This window comes from Netta rufina (genome assembly GCF_964035555.1).
Source record: "Netta rufina genome assembly, chromosome: 11".
Lineage (NCBI taxonomy): Eukaryota > Metazoa > Chordata > Aves > Anseriformes > Anatidae > Netta > Netta rufina.
This window is the reverse complement of record NC_140134.1, coordinates 21,405,936-21,431,502: the sequence shown is the minus strand read 5'-3', so window position 1 is coordinate 21,431,502 and position 25,567 is coordinate 21,405,936. Positions and strand designations below refer to the sequence as shown.

The 25,567-nt window shown below is 50.4% G+C and overlaps 1 protein-coding gene across 2 annotated transcripts; it reads left to right on the top strand.

The window, feature by feature from the left end:
* Positions 1-19,758, top strand: ANP32A (acidic nuclear phosphoprotein 32 family member A). 2 transcript variants are annotated; one of them, XM_084293706.1, is made up of 8 exons: positions 1-200; positions 12,988-13,137; positions 13,279-13,401; positions 15,060-15,258; positions 15,472-15,558; positions 17,071-17,168; positions 18,070-18,130; positions 18,326-19,758. In XM_084293706.1, the coding sequence occupies exons 1-8, from the start codon at positions 147-149 to the stop codon at positions 18,385-18,387; spliced, it is 834 nt and encodes a 277-aa protein (XP_084149832.1). In that variant the 5' UTR covers positions 1-146; the 3' UTR covers positions 18,388-19,758. The 2 variants fall into 2 exon arrangements, with proteins under 2 accessions (XP_084149832.1, XP_084149831.1); XM_084293705.1 differs by having other exon boundaries at positions 15,460-15,558.
* The last annotated feature ends 5,809 nt before the right edge of the window (positions 19,759-25,567 follow it).

The following is a 25,567-nucleotide window of genomic DNA, read 5'->3' as shown; positions in this document are numbered from 1 at the left end:
CGCTGGGCTCGGGGTTCCGAGCGGAGCTGCTGGAGCCCGCCGAGTCCTCCCGGTACCGGCCTCGGGGGGGGGGGGTCTGCAGCGGGGGCAGCGCCACGCCAGCGGAGCCGGGCACAGCCGAGCGCCTCCCGCCAGCAGCCGCGGCCATGGACATGAAGAAAAGGATCCACTTAGAGCTGCGGAACAGGACGCCCTCAGATGTAAGCAATGTGTGTCCGTCTCCCCCCCCCCCCCTTCCCTTTTTAAAAAAAAAAAAAAAAATCCATCCGGTATTTTATTTAACGCTGATTTTTTTTTTTTTTTTTTTTTTTGGGGTTAAAACGTGTCGAAAACGTGCGGCGAGGTTGGGGAGGGGGCGGCGGGGGAGGCGGCAGGGCCGCTGCTGCTGCTCGCTGCTGCCCTTGAGGTGCCTACCTGTGCGTGGCCGTGCCCGGTGCCAGGCTCGGGGGGCGCGGGGGGCGCCCGCTTTGTGCCCTATGGGGCCGGGGGGGGGACCCCCGGGGACCCACGGGGGCTGCTCCCGGCCCCGCCGGCGTGAGACGCATTGAAGGGGGCCGGCGGTGCATGAAATAAAAATAAGTTGGTGCTCCTCTCCGGCGTGTTTAGTTCGCAAATATTTGGACTGGGTGCTGGGCAGGGAGAGCAGGCAGGGGCTGCGAGTGAGTTGCGAATGGTTTTGAGTTTAAAGTGCGTCTTCGTTTCTGTGCAGTGATCAGGCAGGAGAGACTGGGGAGCCATATTTGTAACTTTGTAGTCCTCATGAACGCGCCCTTTCTCTCTCTCTCCCTCTCTCCAGATGCTGAGAAGATAAAAAGGAAAAGAATTTTAAGCAAATAACTTAGCGTTTTTAGAGGTCTGGTATCGCTGCCCGTAGTGTGAGCGTGGAATACAAAATATTGCAAGAAATAAATGCACTCTCCACCCCCTCCATCCCCGCACACACACACACACACACACGCACAAAAAGGCTGGATGTGTGTGTGTGCGTGTTTTCCTTTTTTTATTTCCCCCCTTTTTTTAATTTTTTTTCCCTTTCCTCCTCCTTTCCCCATTTTGCCCCCTCTCTTTATTTTTTTTTTAATTTTTTAAAATTTTTTTCCCCCTCCTCTCGGGGAGGGAAAAAAAAAAAAAAAAACAAGCTTCAGGGGCTTGTTGTTCGGCGCCTTCCCCGAAAATAAACGGCGGCGAGAAACTTTGGCAGGACACGAAAATAGTCCGGGAACGGGGCTGTTTGGAGGGGGGGGGGGTGCCCAGATGCGGTCGGGCCCCGCTCCGACGGGCGGGCGGCGGCGGCGGCGGCGGGGCTCGAACCCGCGGCCCCGAGCGGGGGTCCCGGCACCCCCAGCCCCCGTTCCTTAACCCCGGGGGGGGGGTGTTGAGGGCGGCGGGGGCTGCCCCGGCCCCTCGGTGTCCCGGAGGGGCAGGGGGGGGGGGTCCCACACGTTGTGGGGAAGCTGGAGAAAGGGGTCGCGGGGGTGCCCCGGAGCGGGACCGGGCTGGAAGCGGGGCTCTGGGGCCGGGGAGGGGAACGTACCTCTCCGGGAGGCGCCCGGGGGAGGGCGGAGGCAGGCGGCTGGAACGCGGCCCCGCGGCTTTTCGGTGGCCAGCGCGACGTCTGATGGGGAGGGGGGACAAAGGCGGGCAGATTTTATGTAACCTGCTCTTTAAACTTTAAAAAAAAAAAAAAAAAAAAAAGTCCTGGGCGAGCGGCGGCGGCAGCAGCAGGAGGAGGAGGAGGAGGAAAGAGGAGGAAGGAGGAGGGCGCCCGCCCGCCCGCCGTAGCGGCACACGCCGCCGGCCCCGGCGAGGCGCGGCCCTGCCCGGCCCTCGGGGCTCATTGTTGGGGGGTCCCCCGGGGGGGAGCCGCCTCCCCTCCGCCTCCTCAAGCGGGCCGGGACCGGGAGCTCGCCCCCCGGAGCCCCCCTCCCTTAGCGGGGCTCAGCCGCTCCTGGCATCGGCAGCGCCACGGCGCAGCGCAAGTAGGACGCGGCGCCATGTTGTGTCCTCCCCTCCCGAACCGCTGAGGAGGAGGAGGAGGAGGAAGAAGAAGAAGAAGGGAGGCAGCGAGGCCGGGCCGGGCGGCGGCGGAGCGGGACCGGGCTTCTCCCCTTCAGCGCCCGGGGGGCGGCGGGGGGCGGCCGGGCGGCGGCTCCGACATGACGGGCGGCCGCCGCGCTGCCATTTTGTCGCCGCTGTCGCCGGGCTCTGACAACGAGCCCCCCCCCCACCACCACCACCCCCGGGGTGGAAAATCGCCTCCCCGCCGCCTTCCCCAAACCCTTTTTCGTTGTTTTTTTGCCCCAACCGGGCTCCTAGGGGGCTGCCCGGGGTGGGGGGGGGGGGGCGCTGCGGCCGTGAGCCGGGAAAACGCCTTCTTCTGGGCAGGGCCCGGCGGGAAGGTAGGTCTCCGCTTTGCCTTTTTTTTTTTTTTTTTTTAAACCCTTTTAATATATTTTTACATCTTTTAAGGCATTTTTTTGTCTCTTTTTATTTATTTTTATTTTTTTTACTTTTTGCCTCACGCGCGCGCTGCCGGAGGCTTGTTCACCATTTTAAGCAGCCCCCGCCGCCCAAAGGCTTTTAATCCTTTTAACGCTTTCTGGACTGTGCCTCCCCCCTTCCCAAACACACATCTGGGTTTTGTTCACTTCGTGCTCTGCTCGGACTTACACAGAAAGAGCCCCTGTTTGGTGGTGTTTCTCTGTTCCCCTGCAGCTGAGGAACGTCCTCCAGTGGGCTGTAAAACAGCGCTTGGTTAACCTGGCTTTTATTTTTACTTCTTAACCCGTCAGCCTTTAGTTCTGTCACCGAGCTGTCCGCAGCAGCCCTCCCAGGCTCCGTTGGCCCATCAGGTCCATTAGAGGAGTAAATCCGTTCAGGTTTGGTGCTGTTTGGGACCGCCGCTGTGTTTACGGTCGGTTCTGTGGAAGCCTCGATCCCAGACCGTGCACGTGCGGCTGTGCTGCGGACAGCTAGGGGTGCAGCCTGAACTCTGCCTTTCTAAAGTCCCTTTTAAAATAAGTCATCTGAATCCACCTCCTGCTTTAGGTGAGACGTTTGAAACTGAGTTTAGAAGCAGGTCTAGAGCCAGGTGTCGTTTATTTACGGATTTCTGTAAGTCTTTGGGCATGAACAGGACGGTTCTGTCAGTCGCTGGTGTTAGTCTTTGCTTTGATAAACACAGTGTTTCTTGTGTGATCTGTGAAAGATCCTCCTCCTCAAAGTTTTAAATGTAACATATATAAATCTCTGTGAAAATAACTGCACAAGTATACGTTTATTTACTTCTTTTGGAGCTTCTGCCCTATAGGTGCTCAATTCTTGCCGTACATCTCCTATTTAATCCATTATCAGAGCTTGCAGGATCAGAACTTTTTGTAAATCAAGGTTAGGTAAGAGGATGTTGATAAGGTGTTGGGGTTCTTTTTGATCTTACCAGACTATTTTATGCCATGGGTTATCTCATACAGTCCTGGTGTAGAATACTATGTAATACTTCACCTGTTAAATCATACAGCCCTGTAAGGTTACATCTTAGCTAATAAAATGTAATATAAGTGTCTCAAAGTGGATTATATAGTAGCTATTTCTTCCTCAGACTTCTTTTTTGCTGTGTTGTGTTTTTTTCCTCGCTTTGTTTTTAGATGAATTCACTGTTGGTGAGAGGTCTGGGGTGCCATAGCATCAGAAATCTGGTTGTGGTTGTGTCTGTGTGTCTTGGTGAGACATCCCTGGTTTGGGTGCATGAAATTCGTGCTGCACAGCCACGGCTGAGCTTTCACATCTACTCTCAGCCCAGCTACTTCAACTTTTTTAACCCATTACACGGCGTGGTCACTTAGGGTAGTGCACTCACCAAAGAATTTGGCGCTTTGCTGATGGTATCGCTGTAGTCTCCTGTTACACATAACTGCCTGCCAGAAATTGGCCAGATACAGCTATTTCACGTGGGTTTCCTCCAAACCATCAGCCAGTAGTGGCATAACCACTGCTCTCCACAGAGAGGATGCTCACCTGGGCACATTTGAGGGTGTTCCCGTTCATTCCTGGTGCACGTAGCTCGACCTGTACCATGCAGAGGCAGTAAAACAAGGTCAGTGCTGAGGGGGACTCCCTGGCTGCGGGACGCAGAGGTACGTTTTTGAAATACTGCACAAAACTCCGGTGGCTTAGAGCTACCATGCCGGGTCATTTAGTCTGAGGATTGAATGCTGCTTTTGAAAGGAGCTTTATCAGCTCAAAATTGTGACAGTGATAAAATACTGACTGCAGCACTGGGTATTTCTTACAGTTCTTCCAACTCTTTGTTGCGCTTTAAAGCTTATTTGAATTCTGATTTCTCGCTGGTTTTCTGTCGGTTTTAACACTGAAGGGAAATAGAGTGCAAGCATCTATGCAAAGTGTGCTCTCATATGAAGAATATAAATAAAAAGCTCTTTCCCCTAGCTAGTTCCTTGGTGTGATGCTCATAATAACAGTAAAGAGTTTAAAGTGATAGGCATCCCTTTAAAGACCTGCATTTTAAAGAAGCTTGGGTGTTGTAAACGGGCACAGATACACGCTTTCTTACTCCTCCCCCAGCTGAACCACCTACGGACGGAAAGGGGATCTACTCCAGGTGTGACACCAAGTGGGACAAGAGGGTTGTGTGGTAGTATTTAGGGTGCCACAGGATCAGCACGCACAAAATAACGCAGCACGTGCAGGTTATCGTGGGTTTGTGCAGACTTCAATCACTTCACCACTCAGGTAGCTGACAGCAGGGTGTAAATATAACAGAGAGGTAGCTTTTATCTAATATCAGCAATATCTAAAGGGCAGTCGCACTATTGAGCCATACAAGTGATTTTGTATCCAGAACTTTTTTTAAATTTTATTTATTTTGGAACTGGCTTAATGAAAATTAATTAAGAAGAGAAATAGCTGGATTTTAAGTGGTGTAATTGTACTGTAAACCATCAGGGAGTGCGTTTTCTGAAGAAACAAGGTTGAAGTGAGGGGGAAAAAAGCTGCTTAGTCCAAACCTATGGTATAGGCGATGTGGCTGAGTTATGTGTAACTATCCTCGCAGCAGGATTTGTGCATTATGTATCAGTGGATAGGATATACCTTCCTCTAAACATACACCCAGAACTTCTCAGAGTTTTAAAGTAACATCACTTGCATGCAGGGATTGAGGACTTTATCTTATTTTCTGTATTTAAAAGACCATATTATCTATGCCAGTGATGCCTCTTTAATTGTCCATTTAAATGGCGGAATAATTATTAGTGGTTTTCTTAAATGCTTATGGCCCAGAAGGCTGATGTCGAGCAGTTCTTCCCACTTCATGCTTTCCATGGATTACTCCTTCCTCCCCCACGTCCTCCCACCTTACAGGTACAGGAATTGCTGAGCTGGGGAAGCCTGAGAAGAGCTGGACCTGCAAAATAGGAGCGGGTGCTCGAATGAATGGCTTTCCCTCCAAAGCCATAAAAGAGCTCGGAAAAGCTTATCTTTTGCTGGTGTGATTTGTTAAGGTGTTGTGTAGCAGCTGACATCTCCAGAGCCTGCTCCTGAAGCCGGTGTTAATTTAACCCAGCGCTCCTTGACGCGTGTCCCTGCATCATCCGAGGGCAGCGTGGAGCACGCTGTCCCAGCCATGGGCAGAGCCCCTGGAGTTGGGAAAGGAGAAGCAACCAACGTCAGTGTGAAATTTAAAAAGCATTTAATGTAGAGATGGAGCGATTTAATCATTTCCATATCTGAAACAGCCTCTGTCTAAATAAATATTTGGGGTCTTTTCGGAGTTCTGCCGCCAGCAGTAGAAACCCAAATGGAAACTAGTGACTTTTTTGAATGGAACAGCTTTCTGTGTCCCCAAAGTCTGTCCCTGATTTATTAATTAGTGAGCTGCTCATGCATATGGCCACAGTGACCCTTGTAAATGTGTGGAAGTGTGTTTATGTGACTCATGGGGTTTCTTGGCTGGGGGGGGGGCTGTTCCTTGAGGAAGGCAGCAGTAGGTTATCTGCTCTGCAAGTTTTGTAGTGCTGGAAAGGCTTCATAATTGGATACGAGTGCAAGGTGCATTCAGAGCCGTGATGACTTTTAACCCTTCTGCTGCTTCTCTGTTTTACTTGGAGCAGGAGGTTTCTGGCAGGAGCAGAGCGAAGGGTTATAGGGCTGGTTGGAGCTGTGTTAGCTGCTCTCAGAGCTTATGGCTATGGCATATAAAACGTTAGAGGGTAGAAAACGTAAATTCATTGCTATTCAGCCAGATTTTTCTGAGCTGTGCGAGTAGCTTCAGCTACAAAGACATCGAAAAGAAAAGGCACGTGTCTCCCCATCGCTTTTCCCCTGCTCCATCCCTTTTGCTGGGGCAGAGGTGAGGCAGGGGCCAGGAGGAGGTTGTCCTGCGCCCAGCCTCGTGGCAGCAGGCATCAACAAAGCCCAGCTTTCAGGTGGGGATCCCTAGCATGGATCCTTCAGCTTAGGAGGAGTTTAAAAGGTGGCTTTAAACTGCTTTTGTTGTGCTTTTGTACAACCTGCTAGAGCCAGGGCTGGGCCAGATGCCCGCAGAGGTGCCCATGTGGTCCCTGGGCAATTTTTTTCTTCTTGTTCCTTGGTTGCATCCTCCCACATCCCGAGCGTGGTGCCGTGTTGCTGGCCTCATGCTCCTTCTGGTGTTGGGGCTGGTGCACCCCTTGCCAGCGGGGCTTAATGCTGGAAGGGGAAGGGTGGAAAACTGCAGAACTGTAATCAAAAAAAACATTCGGAGTTTCTTCATCATGTGATTGTCAATGCACGCTGCTGCTTCCAGTGGAAAAACGTCCGTGCATATTGATGCTGCCGTTGAAAAACGCCAGTTATCTAAACCGTGTTGGCGTGATAGTGGAAGTTCCTTTTTTTTTTATTGTTCTAAAATCTGAGGGAATTTCTGGGAAAGATACGGAAGAGGAATTCCAATAGAAAAGTTTGGGGGTTGCATCGTTTGGAGAAACCCTAGATGAATTTTGAAGCCTGATGGTAAATTCACGTGATCTCACACAAAATAGGCAAAATAACTGGATGTGGAGGGGTTGCACTGGACCAGGCTGCAGTGGAAACTGCTCTGCTCAGCGTCAGTGAATCGTGTGGTACCAAAAGGGGGATAGTTGGTGTTTTGTGGCCCTACTTGGGGCAGCATTTCTCTCTGCCCCAGGATTTGCAGATTACCCAGAGCCTGTGCAGGGTACCTGGTAGCTGGCTAACTGGTTTTCAGAGTTTAAGATGTGCTGCAAGTAAGTTAAATTATTATGAGCAGTTGAGATGCGATAAATAAAAACCTTGCGGGGACATACCAAAATCCAAGGTAAAACATTGGTTTGGTAAAAGGAAAGAAAAAGAAAATTAAATAAAAAATAAATAACATACCACCTTTGCTTCTGTAACCTGTAGCAGGTGCCCGTGAGTTTCATTCTGCCACGTGTATGTTGGCAGGTGGGTCAGAGGACGCCAACACTATTGAATTTTCCCTTCCCTGCAAAATTCAAGCTGGGAAATCCTCTTCGTGTGGCTCAGTCCTCACCCCGAGCGTCTCCGCCGGGCGATCCCGAGCTGCCGATGGGGAATCCCGGTGGCAGGACGCCAGGAGGCAGCGGGTGCCCTGCCACCTGCTAACCTCCCTCCCTGCACACGGGCAGCACGCCAGGGGCAGGGGGGGCACGCAGCCAGCCTGGGGAGGCCGAGCAGCAATTTGGGTGCCTCTTCATCGGCGTTGAACCCCACGTTGGGTTAGAGGTGGTTCCACCTTCCTCCATCTCTCGCCGTGTTCCAGCAGGAGATGAGCTGTGTGGGGTACCACGGGGTGCTCTCGGGTGGCTGAGGATCTGTCCTCCATGCAGCTGGCAAAGGGCCTGTTTACGTGCTGATATTTAAACAAGAAATAAAATCGGGTCTTCAGGTTGGTTACGTTTTGGTGACCATCTTAGAGTGGAATTTATCGTGTCTTTGAGCCTTCAGAGCTGCTTCGTTGGCACAAGGTACTGAATGAGATGCTTTTTTCAAGCATTTTTGGCCTGATCACATTGCAGGTGGTACCTGAAATGAGATTTTTTTGCAACATTTAACTCCTTCCAGAAGTAACTTTGGGAGAAGCTTGTAAAAGTTGAGCACGGAAAGCATCCTGGGCAGCTCCGCGTGAACGATGGGCTCCTTGCAAGGCTTGGGCAGCGTCCTGAGCCTTGTCAAAGCCATTCTGCCCCCAGCCAACAGGAACATCGTGACCATGGATGGTTGGCTTCTCTGGAACCTTGAGGCACAAACCGGGTGGAATAGAAACCTAAGGAGATCCGTTTCTGCTCAGGGATCCCCAGCTCTGCGTGAGAGCAGATCCAGAACACAGCGTACGCACAGGAGGAGCCCAGTTTTTGGCACGCTGGCTGCAACAGCAGCAAAGGTCGTGCTCGGTCTTTACCGTGGAGCAATGCAGGGCTTTGCGCACACTATGCACAATTCTGAGACCAAAAAAATCCAACCCCAAAGACAGAAACCCAAGTGTCTTGAAGAAACGTTTGTACAACCGGGAGAAAACAAAGCTCTGCTTTCAGAAGTCCTTTGGGTTTGGCTTCCACTTGGCACAGCAGGCGTCCCTGCTTCCCACAGCTCTGCCCTCCTCCAGATGAAGTTTCCATTGGGTTGAGAGGAACGAAGGACATCTCTCCATGTTCCCTGTCTCATTTGGTTGGAAGCAGTGCAAGATGGAGTTAACGCCCTCTTCTTTACCCGTTTTCGGGTTAAAATGCCGCATAGTGGGATATCCCTATCCTTGAGGTACCATATACAGCGTGCGCTTCAGAAGCATCCGACCCACTGTGCTGGAAACGAGGTGTTTCAGCCTTTGCTGTTCCTGCTTGAAAAGCCAGCAGAACGGCACTTGGAAATTCACCTTTTATCTTTGCAAAGTTGTGTTCACAGCCGTGTCCTTCCATCACGCTGCGAAGCCTCCAGCCGCGGACCTGGCTTCGGGACCCGAGTCCCCCTTCCCTGGATCTCCCAGCCCGTGGGCTGCAGGCTTTCTGCAGCAGAGACTCGTCTGGTTTACGTGCTGCTGTGGGAATGTGTAGACTAAAGGTTAAGGCGATGTCTTGTGCTGCGTGGTGGCTGTCCGTGTGTAACTGAATTCTGCTGCTCGTGTGTGTTGGGATCTCAGCGGAGCGAGGAGGAGGGAGGCAGGGGAAGGAGGGTCTGCCCCATATTCTGCCCCGTACCTACACGTGCAGCCAGCTGTGATCTCCTTGCTGAGGCTCCCATGAAATCCAGTGGCTGTTTCCACGTGGCTGCCTGTGCTTGCTCCAGGAATTGGCTGCAGCCTCGCGGTACGCTGCGGGGCTGTGGTAAGGGTACCTGGTGTGTGGTTGGTACCCGTGCTGGGACACAGCCCCTGGCTATGGAGCAGGCAGCAAGGCGGTGTGGTGGGAAGTCCTGGAGAGGTACAGGGATGCTGCAGCCCGCAGCTGGCAGCACAACACGTTACCAGCAGCCCGATACCACGGTCTGAAGGCGTCTGAGACCACCAGAAACAGCACCCGGGATGACCGCGGGACAAGAAGCCCGAAGCTCGCCATCTGAAGGCTTTGCTGAAGAAACTGCAATCCCTTCATGTACATTCATGTGGCTGCTGAGTGCTAAGGCCCAATACCAGCAAACCACAAAGCAAAACTCCGGCAGAAAGGCGCAGACGTCCAGGAAGCACCTGCGAGGGCGGCGAGGCCGAGACAGCGCTGCCGGCTGGACGATGCAGGGTGTCCCTGCCCGGGGCAGTGACAGAGCCTCTTTTGCCACCAGTGCTGCTGAAAACACGGCTGTTACGGCAGGACCCAGCTGCACCTGCGTTAGGTTTCCTGCTTGACACCCACGGGTGCCCTGGTGGCTGCTGAGGTGAGTGTGGCAGTGTCGTTTGCAGTGGCTGGCTACCTGTGGCGTGGTGCTCTTCTGCTCTTTCCCGCTATCTAGCAGTTTTGGAGAGGAGAGAGGAAAGATGAACACAGGCTGTATGGTCTCTCTTGATCCTAAATTAGTGCCCACTCCCCTTAGAGCTTCAAGTAGCTTACGTGTTGTGGCACAGATAGTGGTGGGGCTGGCCACGTGCGTTGGATCGGGACCCCAGCTCCTGCCTCTCCCCATGAGGTTGGCACCCAAACCCCGCAATGCACGGGCTGCAGCAGGACACAGCCACGTTGAGGACCTCTCATCTTGCTCCAGTTTGTAAGAAGACTCAGAAAAAGCGCTGGCTTGCATCAGGCAGAGGCATATTCTGGGGTTTGGTGGCAGAATATGAGGGAAGACACGTCCAGAAGTCACAGCCGTACTGCGCCTCAGCGGGGTGTTCATGCAAAGTTCAGTGGATGTTCAGAGAGTGATTCAAGGGCTGGGATTTTCCTTAAAATTATGCAGATTTCCGAATACAAGGAGGAATAGGCTCGCAGTCCCTGTGTCACACTTCCGTGGTGGTGAGCTGTTTCAGATGGAATGTGGCCCCACAAAGGTCACTTTTGGCTTCTCCTCCCTCCGCTCCCAGTCACATCCATGCTTGTTCCTCTGTCAAGGCTGTCCTGGGGCGTACCTAGATAAGGCCCAGCATCCTCAGAAGGGGGAAAAATTTGGGGGGCAGACCTGCCTGGCAGCCAGCAAGCTGGAAAAGTGTCCCACTGATATAACCCGCGGGGCATCTAAGAGCCGTGCCTGCTCACCGATGGGACATCACTGCCTGACGGGCTCCCGTTAATCACCAAATACTCATCAGTCACCAAATAACGAGTCCTAAGGAGACATGGGCAAGTTGCTGAAGGTGTCTAATACTTAGAAAAAATATCTGAGCTGGTGGCAGTTGTCAGTGCAGGGAGAACTGGCTGCGATGGCACGGGGAGCGCACGTCGCAGTGGAGCCAGGAGAAACTGCGGAGAGGAGTGTCGTTTCTAAGAGGAGAAACCTAAAAGCAGAAGGCAGTCGGCTTTTCTTCCACCGTGCTCTCACAAATTCCCTTCCACGGGGCTGTGAGGATGGAGGGAGCCGCTCCCCGAGCCCCCCCGGGAGGTGGGCGCTGGCCCCGCGCTGCCCCCGCAGATAACGGGGCGAGGACGGGGGCAGATAGGCACAGATGAGCTGCTGGGAGGCTTGGCTTCGGGGTGGGGCTTCTTTTATTTCATTTTTTTTATATTTTTTTTCCTTTTTTTGTTTGGTGGGAGCTCGGGGTGTGTGTGAAGCAGATGTTTGAGACAGCTGAGCGTGTCTGCCCCCGAGCTGATCTCGCTGGAGGACCCTGATACTTAAATGCTGTTAGAGCAGGGAGATAGGCATGTTCGCCTTCAAAGCACCTTTCCTGCCATCCAAATTTCAATTTTCCTTCTGTTTGGTTTGCCTTTCAGTGCAATAGATGTATGTGGGACCTGGAGCATCTGACTCGTTCCTTGGTTTCTTCTAACCAGCCTCTCAAACTCTTCTGGGAGACTTTTGTGTAGCCATTCCCTATCATAATTCTTCTAGGAAAATTGTAGACTCTTGGAAAACGTATTTCCTGTCTATCTCCGATCCTCCTACTCTCAATGAATCACTTGTGCTCTCGTGTTGCTTTGGGCTGACTTCCCTATTGACTTCAGTGCTTGGGATTTAATTAGAAACCTCGGGATGTTATTGGGAGCTGTAACACCACACAGGATTCTTCTCCGTGCAGCAGCATTACAGTAACAACAAAAAAATATATATTAAGAAAATTAAATATTTGCATATTAACTGTCCTTGGTGCAAACTGAGGAGTTGCTTCATGTTTTTACGTACGCCCTTTTTGCAAACTTCCTTTTATCCCATCCTCTGTGCAAGCAGCAGCATCCTCTTCCTCTTCCAGGCCTCTGAGCAAAGCCCGGTGCTCGGGGCTGCTCCGGCTGCCTGTGGCTCTGGGTATTTATTTGTGTGCCGGGCCGAAAGTAACCCCCAGAGATAATTAATTGGTCGAAAAACATCTGGATATCCTCCCGGGGGTGAGGCCTTCCTGTGGAGTCACAGTGCTCGGGGCAGAGCTTCCAGAGAGCCCCCCCAAAAAAAATCATTCAGCCTTTGCTGCTCGTGGCCTCGAGCCCTGCGGGGCTGCCCCAGCCCCGGGGTGAAACCCGCGGTTCTGCTCGGGGTGGGGCTCCCTCAGCTTCTTTTTGTTGCTCTGTGGCCGTTAAAGATAGCACCTGCAAAAAAGGGCAGTGATGTTTTTTTTTCTTTTTTTAAAAAAAGAAAAAACCCTGCCTGTAACGGGCAGGTCCTGTGCTGCTCAGTCCCACAGGACATTATCTCACCCCTCCCGTTGCAGCCAGGAGGTTCAATGGGGCAGGGGAGATAAGAAAAGGGGGGTAATGCTCCTCCAGCAGCAGCTACACTGGCTAAACTTCCCCTGCCAGCATCGTGTGGATCACACCTTGTCATTTCCCATCGAAGCAGTCACCTCCTTGAAGCTCATCTTCCCCTAAAGTGCAGCGGGGCAGCCCTAACAAGAGGGGCTGGGGCAGACTCTGGGGGTCCGGGTTAGGTTTGCCCGTGCCCACCTTTGGGTTTTGGGGCTGCCTGAGCAGCCACTGGTCTCTGCAGACCTGAAAAGCCTGACGAGTTCTTGCATGGAGCAGGAGCAATAGGTTAGTTTAAAAACCCTGTTTTCCTATTTTTTTTTAAGAGTGCTTTTTGCCCGCATTTACCAAAGACAGACCTACTCCTTACAACCAAATAACTCAAGCCAGGATTAATATTTCTGACTTGGTTCCACCGTTTATAGAACAACACAGAGGTTGAAGCAAAGCCCAACAACCACACTCTTGAAACGCTGCTCACCTGGCAAAGTGAGGGCTCGGACCCGGGAGATAACCTCTTGCATACTTGCCAGCTTGATGGAATACCTTTCATTTCTGCCTGAGCTGTGTCGTCCTTTGCTTGGGAGTGAAATCTTTATTCCCTTTATTCACCTCTTTTTGCGTTTCTCTTTTTTTCCAGGTTAAAGAACTCGTTCTTGACAACTGCAGGTCATACGAAGGCAAAATCGAAGGCCTTACAGATGAGTTCGAAGAGCTGGAATTCTTAAGTACAATCAACGTAGGCTTAACCTCAGTTGCAAACTTACCAAAGTTAAACAAACTTAAGAAGGTAAATAAAGTGCCCTGTCTCTCCCTCTTTGCGATATGCTGCATGTAAATTAGTCATTTGCCTGACTTAATTAATGACTGACCAACCTGCTTTGTGATGCATGCTTGCACTAAAAACTCAAGATGTTTACGTGCCTTTCAGCTCGAGCTAAGTGACAACAGAATCTCAGGAGGACTGGAAGTGTTGGCAGAAAAGTGTCCAAACCTCACGCATCTAAATCTAAGTGGCAACAAAATAAAAGATCTCGGTACAATAGAACCTCTGGTAAGTCGGTGCGGCGCGGGGTGAAATAAAAACTTAATTTTTTGATGAGAAGGGGCGATGTGATGGCTTGGTGGGGATGGTATTTTGGGTTTTGAAACGCCAAATGAGCTTGCAACTGAATGTCTTCAGCCCTGGTGCTTATCTCATGGGGCTGACACCCGTCCCATGGAGCTGACACCCATCCGAGGGTGCAGTGTCCCGGCGGGGACCACGAGCTGCTGCTTCCCTCTAGCGGCCAGCCCTCTGCCAGGAGCAGCCCCGGGGACCTGTCCTGGCCCCAGGCAAAGTGGGGACAGCCCCCAAGCTGCTCTCACCCAGCAGTGCCTTTTGGAAGCGCAGCAGCTTTGCACCACGATAACTCAAGGGGAGGGAATGGCCAAGAGTCGGCTCTTGGCGGCTGGCTCGTGTTGTGGGTCTGTCTCCCATAGCCGGGGTCCCTGCTTGGACTGGATGTACAATCCCTGAGATATTCAGCCTAAAATAAGCAGCACCACTTCTGCTCGGGGTGTGTGGGTGTTGGTAGGACCAGCTGCAGCACCGTGCTCAGCCTGCTGGTCCCAGCAGGGCAGCAGTCACAGAGCCTCTAGCTCCTTCTGCAGCTTCCCACCACCTCTCCTGCTCTCTGCCATCACACTCCATTGTTTTACAATGCCATTATTCTCCTTATTTCAAGTGCACAGGTCAGGTTTATCAGGCTGGCGTTCCAAAAACCTTCAACTGTCAGTTCTAGGAGTGCTTCTTAGCACTACTTCCTAATTTTTGGTGTGCGTGTCCTTGATTTTCTAGGACCAAAGAGTTTCAGCTCATGCCTACTTCCCAAATACTTGCTCCTAAGTGTCTCAAGGAGCAGTTTTCAATGAGCTCGTCTTGGCTCGCCTTTCCTCCGGCAGAAGGGGAAAGTAGGGCTGTTAAACTGAGCGAGAGGATTGTAACTGCTCCCACTTTCAGACTTGTTTTCTTGACATCACCATTGCTCTGCGTGCTAAACTCCAGAAGGGAGACAGTTCATAAGACCCGAGTCAAATCCTTAACCCCTCTGCTCGTGCTTCTATTGGAAGTGCTTGGAAGTGCAGCTGGCAATGCAGCCCACTTCCTCCAGAAAATAAATGAATTAATTAAATATTTTTAAAATATTTATATCTAATATATTAGAATTTATTTATTAAAAATTAATAAATTAAATATTTGCCCCTATTCTAAGCCTCTTTTTCATCTAGAATGAAAAAATCATCAAAAAATTGTAGAATCTCTTCTAGTAAAAAATCCTGTGTCTAAAGTATGAGCTGTTTCTTTTTCCACTGAAAGTAGCACTCTGTATGTATCTGACCCCAATGTTTTGCCTTGCCCTTTGGGGTAACTCACTGGACTGCTATTCATTAGCTTGGTCCCTCACAGTACATATGATTTTGTGCCATTGCCTCTTTCCAAACCTCAGTCTTCCACATGCAAGATGCTGAATTTTAGAACATTTCCCACTCAGACAGCACAGAAGCAGTGGCCAGGCACTGCAGATTTCTGTCCCACCCCAATTTAGGAGTCAGAGAGCAAAACGACCCCTTTTGTCCTGGAAGCTCTCGAACACCTTAACTCCGTTGAATTGTCTGTTTTTTGGAGGTTTATCACAACACTGGGCCTCAGAGGCTTTTCTTTCCTTGCAGAAAAAGTTAGAAAACCTGAAGAGTTTAGACCTTTTCAATTGCGAGGTAACCAACTTGAACGATTATAGAGAAAACGTATTCAAGCTCCTCCCGCAACTCACATACCTCGATGGCTACGACCGGGACGACAAAGAAGCGCCGGACTCTGACGCAGAGGGCTACGTGGAGGGCCTAGACGACGAGGAGGAGGATGAAGATGGTATGTGGCTTGTGCTGCTTGGTGTGCGTAAGTTAAAAGAGCGATATGCTGCCTGGTGCATTTTGCTTCCAGCTCTGACTTGTTGGCAAGAGAAGGGTGTTCTCAGCAGCTCCTGATGGTGTAAAGGAGACGTACCTCAGTGTCCTCTGAAGGAACGAGGGGAAAGGAGAGGGGCAGGGCCTGAAAGAACTACTTTCTCAGTCTTATCTCTAGTGAAAGATCGGGACGACAAAGAAGCGCCGGACTCTGACGCAGAGGGCTACGTGGAGGGCCTAGACGACGAGGAGGAGGATGAAGACGGTATGTGGCTTGTGCTGCTTGGTGTGAGGAAGTGGAAGGACTGACAGGCTGCGTTTTGTGTCCAGCTCTGGCTTGGTGTTGCCTTCAGCAGCTCCTTCCTGACCACTGTAAAGGAGAAATAGCTCCGTGTCCTCTGGGGGAACGAGGGGAAAGGAGATGGACACAGCTTGAGGGAGCTTCTCAGTCTTACTTCTAGTGAATGATGGGGAGAGAGAGGCTGGTAGGAGAAAGGGGCCAGGAGAAGGAGTAAGACAAGCAGAGAGATGCAGAGACAAGCTGGAAATGTTCAGGGAACAGTAAATATCAGGGGACAGGTACGAAAGGGAGAAATGGGTAAGAGAAGGTGAGATGATGCTGCAGTTTTCCAGGAGCCACACGATCAGGGAAGCCACGTGTGGTTGTGTAGACCCTGATGGAGAAGGGCAGAGTGGGCATAGGACAAAGTGATTGAGTCAAGGAATGGAGCAGAGGAGCCGAGGCAATACCAGGAGGGTATAGCTTATCCGTGAAGAGAAAGGGAACTGGTTGGGATCGGGTGGAGGAGAGGACAGGGTAAGTGCTGCAGTTTTCCTGGGGCAAGCTCTGTGAAAGGCAGCAATGAACTTTTTAATGCTAGGAAAGTGAACTCTGCATCCCACTGCATGTAGGTGCCGTTCTGCCTCCCTGGCAGGCTGCACTCAGAGGCAGCCGTGTACTGGCTGGATGGGTGTCAGGCTGAGTTTGGGGAATTTGCTGGACTCTTCAAACCCAGCTGCGCAGCAAAAGCAGAATAGCTGGACTTGCACTTTTCCCTCGAGCACTGAATGCGAGCCCTGGTGAAAGGGGCGAGTGCCGCAGCGGTGCCAGGCAGAGGGGTGCTGTCACCCAGCAGCACAGGAATTCAGCAGGGACAGGTTCTCTTCCTCAGAGCACAAGTCTGAGCCTGTGTTGAAATGCATGAAAAAGCTCCAAAACGCCACTCCTGCAGCATGGAAAACGTTCCTGGTTTGTTGCTTGGGCTAGTTGCATTTAAGCACTTTTCCTCCTGATTGCAAACTCGTGTTGGATCGTGTGTGACCCCTCTGTATTGCTCTGGTAGCATAAAAACAAGGAGCATCTCCCGGGGAGGGCTCCCAGTGCATGGCTGGCTTGTGAAGTCGTGCCCAGCCTCTGCTGGGAGCAGGTGGACGCTTGCAGACGAAGAGCTGCAAGTGTCCCACGAGCTCTAAAATGCACATCAGCAGGGGGAACTGGAGCAGCTGAGGCAGTCCTGAGGCTGCTGTGATTTTTGTCAGGGCCCTGGAGCAGCTCTGACCATGGGCACAGCTGCCACATCGCCCTGTCACTTGACTGAAGAGGCAGAGGACTTTGTCCAGCCCTGCCTGGCAGCTGGAGAGCTGCTTTTAATTCTGCGCCGCCTCGAAGCAATGCTCTCAGTTCGCTCCTGGTGTTGGTTGCAGCTTCTGTGTCAGACGGCAATGTTGGGAAAAAAATAACCTTTAAATGTCTGAGTGGTTAATCTTGTTTGTGTAGAAGAGGAGTATGATGATGACGCTCAGGTAGTAGAAGACGAAGAAGATGAGGAAGAGGAGGAGGAAGGAGAAGAGGAGGACGTAAGCGGAGAAGAGGAGGTAAGGATTTCATGCAGCCCATAACGGGCGTGGAACGAACACAAACAGGGAATAATTGGGCAAGAAATGGATCAAACACCAGAGGGTTTTGGTACGGGATGCACGTGCTTGCTTTTTTAACCTGAGAAGCATCACTGGGGGTGGCTTTGAGGAGCGCCTGTCTATGAGCCAGCTGCCATCTAGTGACCGCTGACATGAAATCATTCTGCTGCCTGGGCTGCTGTCAGTACTGACAGGAATGCCTGCAGGCCTAGCGTGGGGGCCTCTGGAGGGCTGGATTTACACACAGAGAGTGGTGCCTGAATTACTGACCCCATGCTGCGAGACCGAGCTTCCTCCTGTACCCATATCTCGTGGTTCTGTGGGATGCTTGAATTCGTGGCGTGGTTCAGCTGCTGTGTGTGAGCTGGTCACCTTCTGCTTCAGCCGTAGCAGAACCACTGGGAATGGGGCTAAAATATCTGCTGAAGGCCAGCTGCTCAGAACCTGGAGCTTCTTGCACCTCTCCTCACCCCAGAACACGTGCCTGCTCCCACTGAGCTCACCCGTAGCAATCACCGCGTTTCGCTAAGCTCAGGGCGTCGTAACAAAATTTGCAGCTTCGTGGCAGCTGAAGTACGAAGCCATTTACTTGCTGAGGAGCTGAAGCTAGAAGTGGCTGCTACAGCTTTCTGCAGTGAAACATGGGCCAGAGTCCAGTTATGCTGCTGCAAAAAACTCCAGCAACTACACTTATATAAGTGTGTGGGAAGTGTCTGCCTTCTTGTTTGCTTTTTGTTTAAGATGCTTCAAGGACTTTTTCTCTCTGTTGTAAAATGCTGTTGGATATTGCCAAATTGTGAAAGGCTCTGAGCTGAAACCAACTTCTTAAATGTCTTTTTTTTTTTTTTTTTAAATCCAGGAGGATGAAGAAGGCTATAACGATGGTGAGGTAGATGACGACGAAGATGAAGAAGAGCCCGGTATGGCAGTAATCTATTTTTTCCTAGAGATTAAATATATATGTATATATGTATATATAAAAAGCAGGCTCATGTTTTTCTTCCTGCTCCTTTGATAGCAAGCCAGTTGCCAAAGTAGAAGCTTGTTGAACTTGTTCAGCTTCTCAGCAACATGTGGGAGCACCCGTATAACTCAAGTTGTGTTTTATTTTTCAGATGAAGAGCGGGGACAGAAGAGAAAACGAGAACCTGAAGACGAAGGGGATGAAGATGACTAAACTGAATAACCTATTTTGAAAATTTCCTATTGTGATTTGACTGTTTTTACCCTGTATTTCCCCTCCCCACACCCCCAACCTTTTTTTTCTTTTTTTTTTTTTTTTTTTTTTCTGATTGTAATGTTGCTGTGGGAACGAGAGGGAGAAGCAGACTGGGTGGGCAAGGGAATAAAATACTATTTTTACTGCCACTCCTCCTCCTATTCATTTTAAATTTTTTCTTTTTGTCCCTCTCTTAGTCCCTGTAACTGCAATAGTAAGTATAAACCAAGTGGTAATTTGTTTCTTATTATTGGAGTGGATAGTTTGACATCTTTCAAAAAGAGAAAAAAAAAGTTAAGATCAGTGGATGATACCCCAAATACACATATTCTGTTCTGAGACAGCCGAATATCCTTGGTTGTTGGGATTTTCCACCGCTGCCAGTCACTAAATACGTTGTAAGCATTTTTGGGGGATGCTTCAAATCTAGGCAAAGCGTCCCTCCACAGCAACAGGTGTGAGAATGGCATATTGATAAAGTGATTTCTTTGTTGCCTGTCCGTGAATGACTGCCATTTTCAGCCAATGCTTTCCCTGCTTTTGTAGGTACCTTTTCTTTTGCTGTTTGTAAATAGTGACCAAATGTTTTTTTGTTGTTGTTTTTCTTTTTCTTTTTTTTTTTTGTTTTGTTTTCTTTTTGTTTTGTTTTGGGGTGTTCCTTTGGATCTGGTTTGTGGGGTGAATTTGCAATCCCCTCCTTCCCTGTGTGTTGTGTTTTTTCCTTTCTCTTTGTTTTGTTGCCTTTTTTTTTTTTTTTTTTTTTTTTTGGCTAGGGTATAGCCAATACACTGAAAATGGCAGGCATTTAAATATATATATAAATATATATAAAAAGTGTTCCTAATTCCTGAGTTACTAGTGAAATGAATTTGACAATTGTAATAAAAAAATGTTTCAACCCTTTTAAATAAGGTGTGTACTATTTTGGTCTGTAATATATAACACCTAGTCAATTTTAAGTGATGAGAAACTACTTCCACTTGTGCTATATACTTTGAAAATTTTTACAAACCTAAATACAGGAGGCAGTTCAGCATGTAGGGTAGGAGGTTTCTTTTCATACACTCAAGCACGAGATACTAATACAAAATTGTATTTTCTTACCTAGTGGAAGTCAGTAAAATGACTGAAAATACCTAGTGAATGTACAGTTTTACTTTCATATCCCTCTTTAAAATAGCTTTAGAAGTGACTTGTATTTCCTAGTCAATATTTCATCTGTATAAATACATTTGCAACAGTTTTTTTTTTTTTTTCCCAGAAGAGCCAAACTTTGAGTTTTATGTCTGTTTGTCATTGATGAATTTCAATAAATCTTTTTATACAATTTTTTCTGTGGCTTATTTGAGTAAAATGGGCCACGGGGAATGAACTGCTTAGCTTTTTAAGGAGGCATTCAGTAAGTTATCCTGGTAAATTCCCCGATATTTTTAGTAGCTTGATCATATGTTTTTGCTCTGCACGACTACCCTTAGCCACGGTTGGGTGAAACCAAGGGAGAGGTTACAGCTTTAATGTAAATAACTGCGTGCCATTTTTCTTCCAGAAGGAGCGTTTTTTTCCTGCGTTGCCACCATGAATATTACACTTGGCGTGTTCCCTTCTGCTGCCTGTTTAATCCTGTCCCTGTTTACCCAGACCCAGAAGAAAACCCTTGATTTCGGGCGAGATCCCACGGTTCCTGCGAGCCCCGGGGCGCTGTGGCTGGGACCTGGGCTTCATCACCCGCCACCATCCCGGGCAGTTGCTGCCAGGTCTAAGCTAAGTCTGAACGTTTTCCTCTTGCCGATGAGCAGCATTTTAGGGGTGAGGGGTGTAGTGGGCATTAAAGCCCCATCACCGTGCCGTGCCAGAGAGCGAGACGCTGTGGAAGGTCGCGTACTGCTCCTCCGTCCTTGCATCCCTTCACAAAGATTTGTCTCTTTGTAGGTGTGCTGCTGGTTTGTGGGTTGCTTTGATTTATTTATTTTTTTTTTAATTGTTATTTTTATTTATTTATTTATTTATTTTGAGAACCAGGCAAACTGGTGCTCCCTCCCCAGCCGGGGTCCGCTGCTGCGAAACCGAGCCCTGAACCGGGCAGGGCAAGGTTGGGCTCCTACAGCACAAATAGCAGCACAGAGCCAAGCCCAGGAGCCACAACCCAAAAAAAAAAAAATAAAGTCCTTGGGTCACGCTAAACCAGCTTAGACTCAAAGGCTTCAGTTCAGCTTTATTCTGGGAAACTCGACTTCTGAGTGATTTTCCGAAGATGTACGTTTTTGCTGGAGCTGTTCAAAGGCTCCAGCAGCAGCTGGCCCTGACCTTCCCTTGCAGCATGAATGAGCTGGAGACCTGGAACTGAGCGCCCCAGGTCCGTGCCCCGGTCTGTATGCCAAAGGTGCAGCTTCACAGGGTGATGCTGAAGGGACTTTTGGTTTAGCCTGAGTCACCCGGGGCTCCAGCAAGCCACCGCTGGCTTATCTTGGAAGCATTCAGAAACCCTTAAGCTCTTCATTTTTGTAAGCACAAATGGCCCAGGTGTCACTGAAGTGACACTTCTTTGTGCTGCTAATTGTTTCGAAGCTTGCTTTGGAATTAATTGGGTTTCAAAGAAAACTGCAGCAGTAAGCCCCTTGCTGCCCAGGGGTGGAATTTGCTGCGATCCCACCGCAGCAGGGTCCCGTTCCCTGTTCAGCCCTCCCAAAAACCCACACCAATCTGGGGAGCTCAGGGGGGAGACCAGGAGCTGGAAGCCAGCAGGGCTGGGTGCCGAGAGGGGGCAGCCCTCAGGCTCCATGGAAAACAAAAAAGAGGTTTGCCCAACCTGGATAACTTCACGTTTTTTTCTCCAAGTGCCCAATTGTCACGCTTCAACCCCAGGGCTTGCTTCCCCAGTGCTGTGCCTGTGTGTGAATGCTGGATAAAGATATTTACCAGCTTGCAGCCTCCTCTTGGAAAACAACCAAAAACCCACAGCCATGCATACGTGTAATGTGAATCTTGCTTTACCTGGAGCACGTTAGGGGCTGCGGGAAGCCTGAAGGCAACGTGGAGCCCTCCCTTGGTTCCTATTTCAGACATCTCAAGAGTTTGCTTCTGGGGTGTTTTACTTCGCCTTGCTGTCCTCAACCTGCTGTAATGCTCAAACTGCCTAAAACGTGCTGCTGGGGCTGTGGGAATGACCCTGCTTTTCAGACTCAGCTTTCCAAAATATGCATTTTTGCATCTGTTGGTGAAGCCAGCAGGCAGTGTGTGAAGCCACAGCTCTGAGGATTGATGCTCTGCTCAGTACGAGGCATTTCTGCCCCGTTCCCTGGGGCTGTGCAGTGCCTGCGAGGATGCGTGCCAGGCAGGGAGGAGATGCTCAGGAGGAGATGCTCAGGAGGAGATGCTCTTGCTCACGCTTGCAATGCGCCCAGCTGACCGATGGGGACTGCGATCCCTGTGCTGCCTTAATAACGTAATGGCCTGGTGGTTTGCATTTCTGGCACTCGAGGACAGCTTCTCCTTGCTTGATCTGATCGTGCTGTTTGTACCTCAGCTACTTGAGGAGCTCCAAGGCAGAGCACAGGCTTCAGGTGAAGGTCGGGAAGGGTCCCCAAGGCCACAGAGCCACCAGCTGGGCAGGAGGAGGGTGGCTGCAGGTGCTGACTCTGCTTCAGTCCCCACCCCCAGGAGTTTAAATATTTTTTCTTTCAGCCTTAAGACCTTGTGGCAGCGAGGGAAGGGTTCGTCCCATTGCCCACAGCAGGGCTGCTTGTCTACATTTAGCACTCCAGATCGCTTTGAATGGAAATTTTGGATAAACGCAGAGGGACATGCCCTGTTCTGGAGCCAGATGTGACATGACAATCCTTGCCCAAAGTGGATTCCTAAAGCAGCGAGTCCATAGTCCTACCCTGTGCTGTGATGTAGGGTAGGAAGCATTAAACCCCCCCCTGCTCTCTGTAGGACAGCGCCTGCTCTGACCAAGCATCTCTTAGGGTTTCCTTTAAAGATGCCTTACGTCTCAGAATGAATCATCCCGCGCTGAAATTTAGAAGTCTCATGACTGCAGGCTTCATGGTGGGAAGAAATTCAGCCCTGGGAAGGAGACGCTGTGGGTTTCCAGTCCACAACATGAAGGGAAGAAACGTCCTAAAGATAATTTAAAATCTGAGACTTCAACCTGAACATCCTCCCTTGTGAGCAAACCACCTGCCTTTACTTCTAACGCCTTCCTGGAGCCCCTTTGCTAGAACTGCTGATTCACTCTGATATTTTCCAGCTGTTCAGAAGCTCGGTGCTGCAGGGCAGTAGCGCAGGGGATGGATGGGGTGTTGCCGTGCTGAGCCCTTGGGGTGTTTGAAAGCCTCCTTCCAGGAAAGGATGGGAAAATCACATTCTGGAGCTTTCCTTTTGGGGCAAAATTTTAAAACCACAATTTTTTTTGCGGTGAGAAAATTGAGCTCCCAAGGGGGGGTCCCCAAGGACACAGCGGAGCTGCTGAACCCAGCAGGGCCAGGCTCTGCCAGCACGGAGCGTCCTCAGCAAGGTGATGGGAAACTCCATTTAATAATAATAATAATAATAATAATAATAATAATAATAAAACAAGCAACAACAGCAAACAAACAAACAAGCTCAGTGGCATCTTCTCTACATTTGCTTAATTTTAGCTTTCAAAAAGCAGACCTTATATTGTCAATAAATTAACAGGGGGGTTAATCACCAGAGATCCCTTCTGGTAGGCGCTCAGAAGATGCTGGGAACTGGTAACGCTGGGGACGGGCAGCACCAGGAGGCCAAGCTAAAAGTGTTCGCCTGGAGCAGAGCCAGCCCTCCAGGAAGCAGAAAGTAGGTCAGGGCGATAAGGCTGAGCATGGAGGATGGCATTCACGGGGAGGGGGAAAGCAGAGCAGGAGGGAACCCGTCCCACAGCTGCACGGGGAAGGGGCTGTCTGCTGCGGACAGCCGAGGTCTTGAATCCTTCCTCCTTAAAACCTGCTGCCCCTAACGATGTCGGATCAAGAGGTAATTGTGGTGAGCAGCGTATGGGAAGGGGAAGACCTCAGCCTGGATCTGGGAGGGGACAGGATGGAGAATCCTAGGGGTATGTAGGATATTTGGGCATTGCTGTGGTTCTCCGGGGGGTCTTGGAGGTGCTCTGCAGCCCGGAGAGCAAGGCAGCATCCCTGTGAGCACTGCAGGCTGGGTGAGCATCTGCTGGCCTTTAGCACCCTGTAATGCTTGTTTGTCTTCAAGAGGGATGGAAAAGAAAAGCCGGGAGGTTACAGGCTCGTGGGTCTTAATTCAAACCCTGGTAAAACGCTGCAAATGACCCAAAAGCATCAGATCCCCCCGCAGCAGCGCAGGCTCACCCCGAGCAGTGGTCGGTCCCGTGGCCCCCAGCACACCCCAAGCGGCCCCAAATCACCCCAAAAGGGTGATTTGATTTGTCAGGTCTTTATGGCGAGGCTGCAGCAGCGCAGGGAATTCAGGGCTAAAATTGGCCGTGTGGAGTGCCCCAAAACGGGCCTGCCGGCTTTAAATAGCGCCCAGATGGCGCAGGGGGAAGCGGCAGGAAAAATCCCGAGCTGTTCCCAAGAGAGCTGGGAAAAAAAGGTGCAGGAGCCCGCCCTACAACCCGCAGCACCGTGGCTTCTTCAGGAGGTTTTGGCAAAGCCCGAGCACAGCGGGGACATTTTGGGAGCCCCTCCTGCAAACGTCCCCCTGCGGCCACCCTCTGCAGGCACCCAGGGGTGCGCAGCCACCGGGGCTGCTGGCAGGGGTTTGGTGGAGCCGAGAGGACGAGCTGGGGAGCAGGGGATGGGGACGGGCACCCACATCCCCCTCACCTGCAGCACAAGCCCAGGGCTCCGGATTTGTGCTGATGCTTGCAGGTATGCTAATGGCCTCATTAATCATCACCGCCCGCGGCTGTAATTGGGCTCGCTTGGTGTGGATTCCGGGAGCTTCGGAGGCAGGCTCGCTCTTCCCTCATGAAGGATAATTTGGTGAAATCAGGCCCAGCACACCGCCTCTGAATAAGGCTGCGGCCATAAATAACCCCAAGCGGGACCAGGACATCGCGGCTCCGAATGTGTGGCTGGGCTCCGGGAGCAGGAGGGGCTTTGGGCAGTAACGAAGCAGCCAAGATGTTAATAATCCTCAAATTGAGTTAATTTCCTAGGGACGCGCTTCCTTCTAAATATGAGGAGTGATAAAAGCAGGAAACTCCATCCCTGTCACCAAATTATAACACATTCCTCAACACCAGGAAAAAATAAATAAATATAAAATGAAATTAAATTAAAAAAAAATGAAAATAAAATAAAATAAAATAAAATAAAATAAAATAAAATAAAATAAAATAAAATAAAATAAAATAAAAAATAAATAAAGCTTAAAACTCTCTTTTCAATCAAACATTTTTACCACTGAGACTTCTGGGGTTGGTACAAGGCCAGGGGAAAGGGTACATGGGGAAACACGGCCCCGGTGGTGCAGCATCCCCTCACTGCCCTCTTGCTCGCACGTGCAAGGAGCCCAGGGGAGCCAGGCAGTCTGGGACCACTGTCTGGGGCATGCTACCTGCAAATCTGGGGCTGGTCCCAAAAACACTGCCCCAGCCGGGGGAGAGCTGCGGTGCCGGCAAAGAGCAGCCTCATGCAGACCCAAAAATGCCCTTTGGGGCCCTCCAGGGTGCCCAAAGCTTTTGGTGGTTTTAAATTTGAAGAAAGAAAAGACAAGCAAGGGGTTGGTATCTTGAAAACCTTTTATTTTGTCACTATTCCGTAGTAGCATAAATAATAGGCAATGACAGCACATGTAACGGAGAGACAGGGAAGCGTCGGGTACGGGGCACAAGGGAACGAACAGGGAGGAGAAACCGTCGCACTGGCAGTGCTGGGCAGCTCAGCCACTGGACTCCGTGAAAAGAGAGAGAAAAACGAGCAGTATTTGGTTCTTTCCCTGTGCTAGAGGCCTAGTTCACAACCACGGTGACTGTACACATGTGCTGCGCCCGGCGAGCCCCTCCCCGGGGCACTGGCACGAGTCCCGGGGGGAAAGGAGGAGGTGAAGTCCCGCTTTGCAGAGGGCTAAGGAGCAAAAAATCCCTCTCTGTCTAGGAAACCCAGCCTCTGTTTTCTTTTTTTTATTATTATTATTTTCT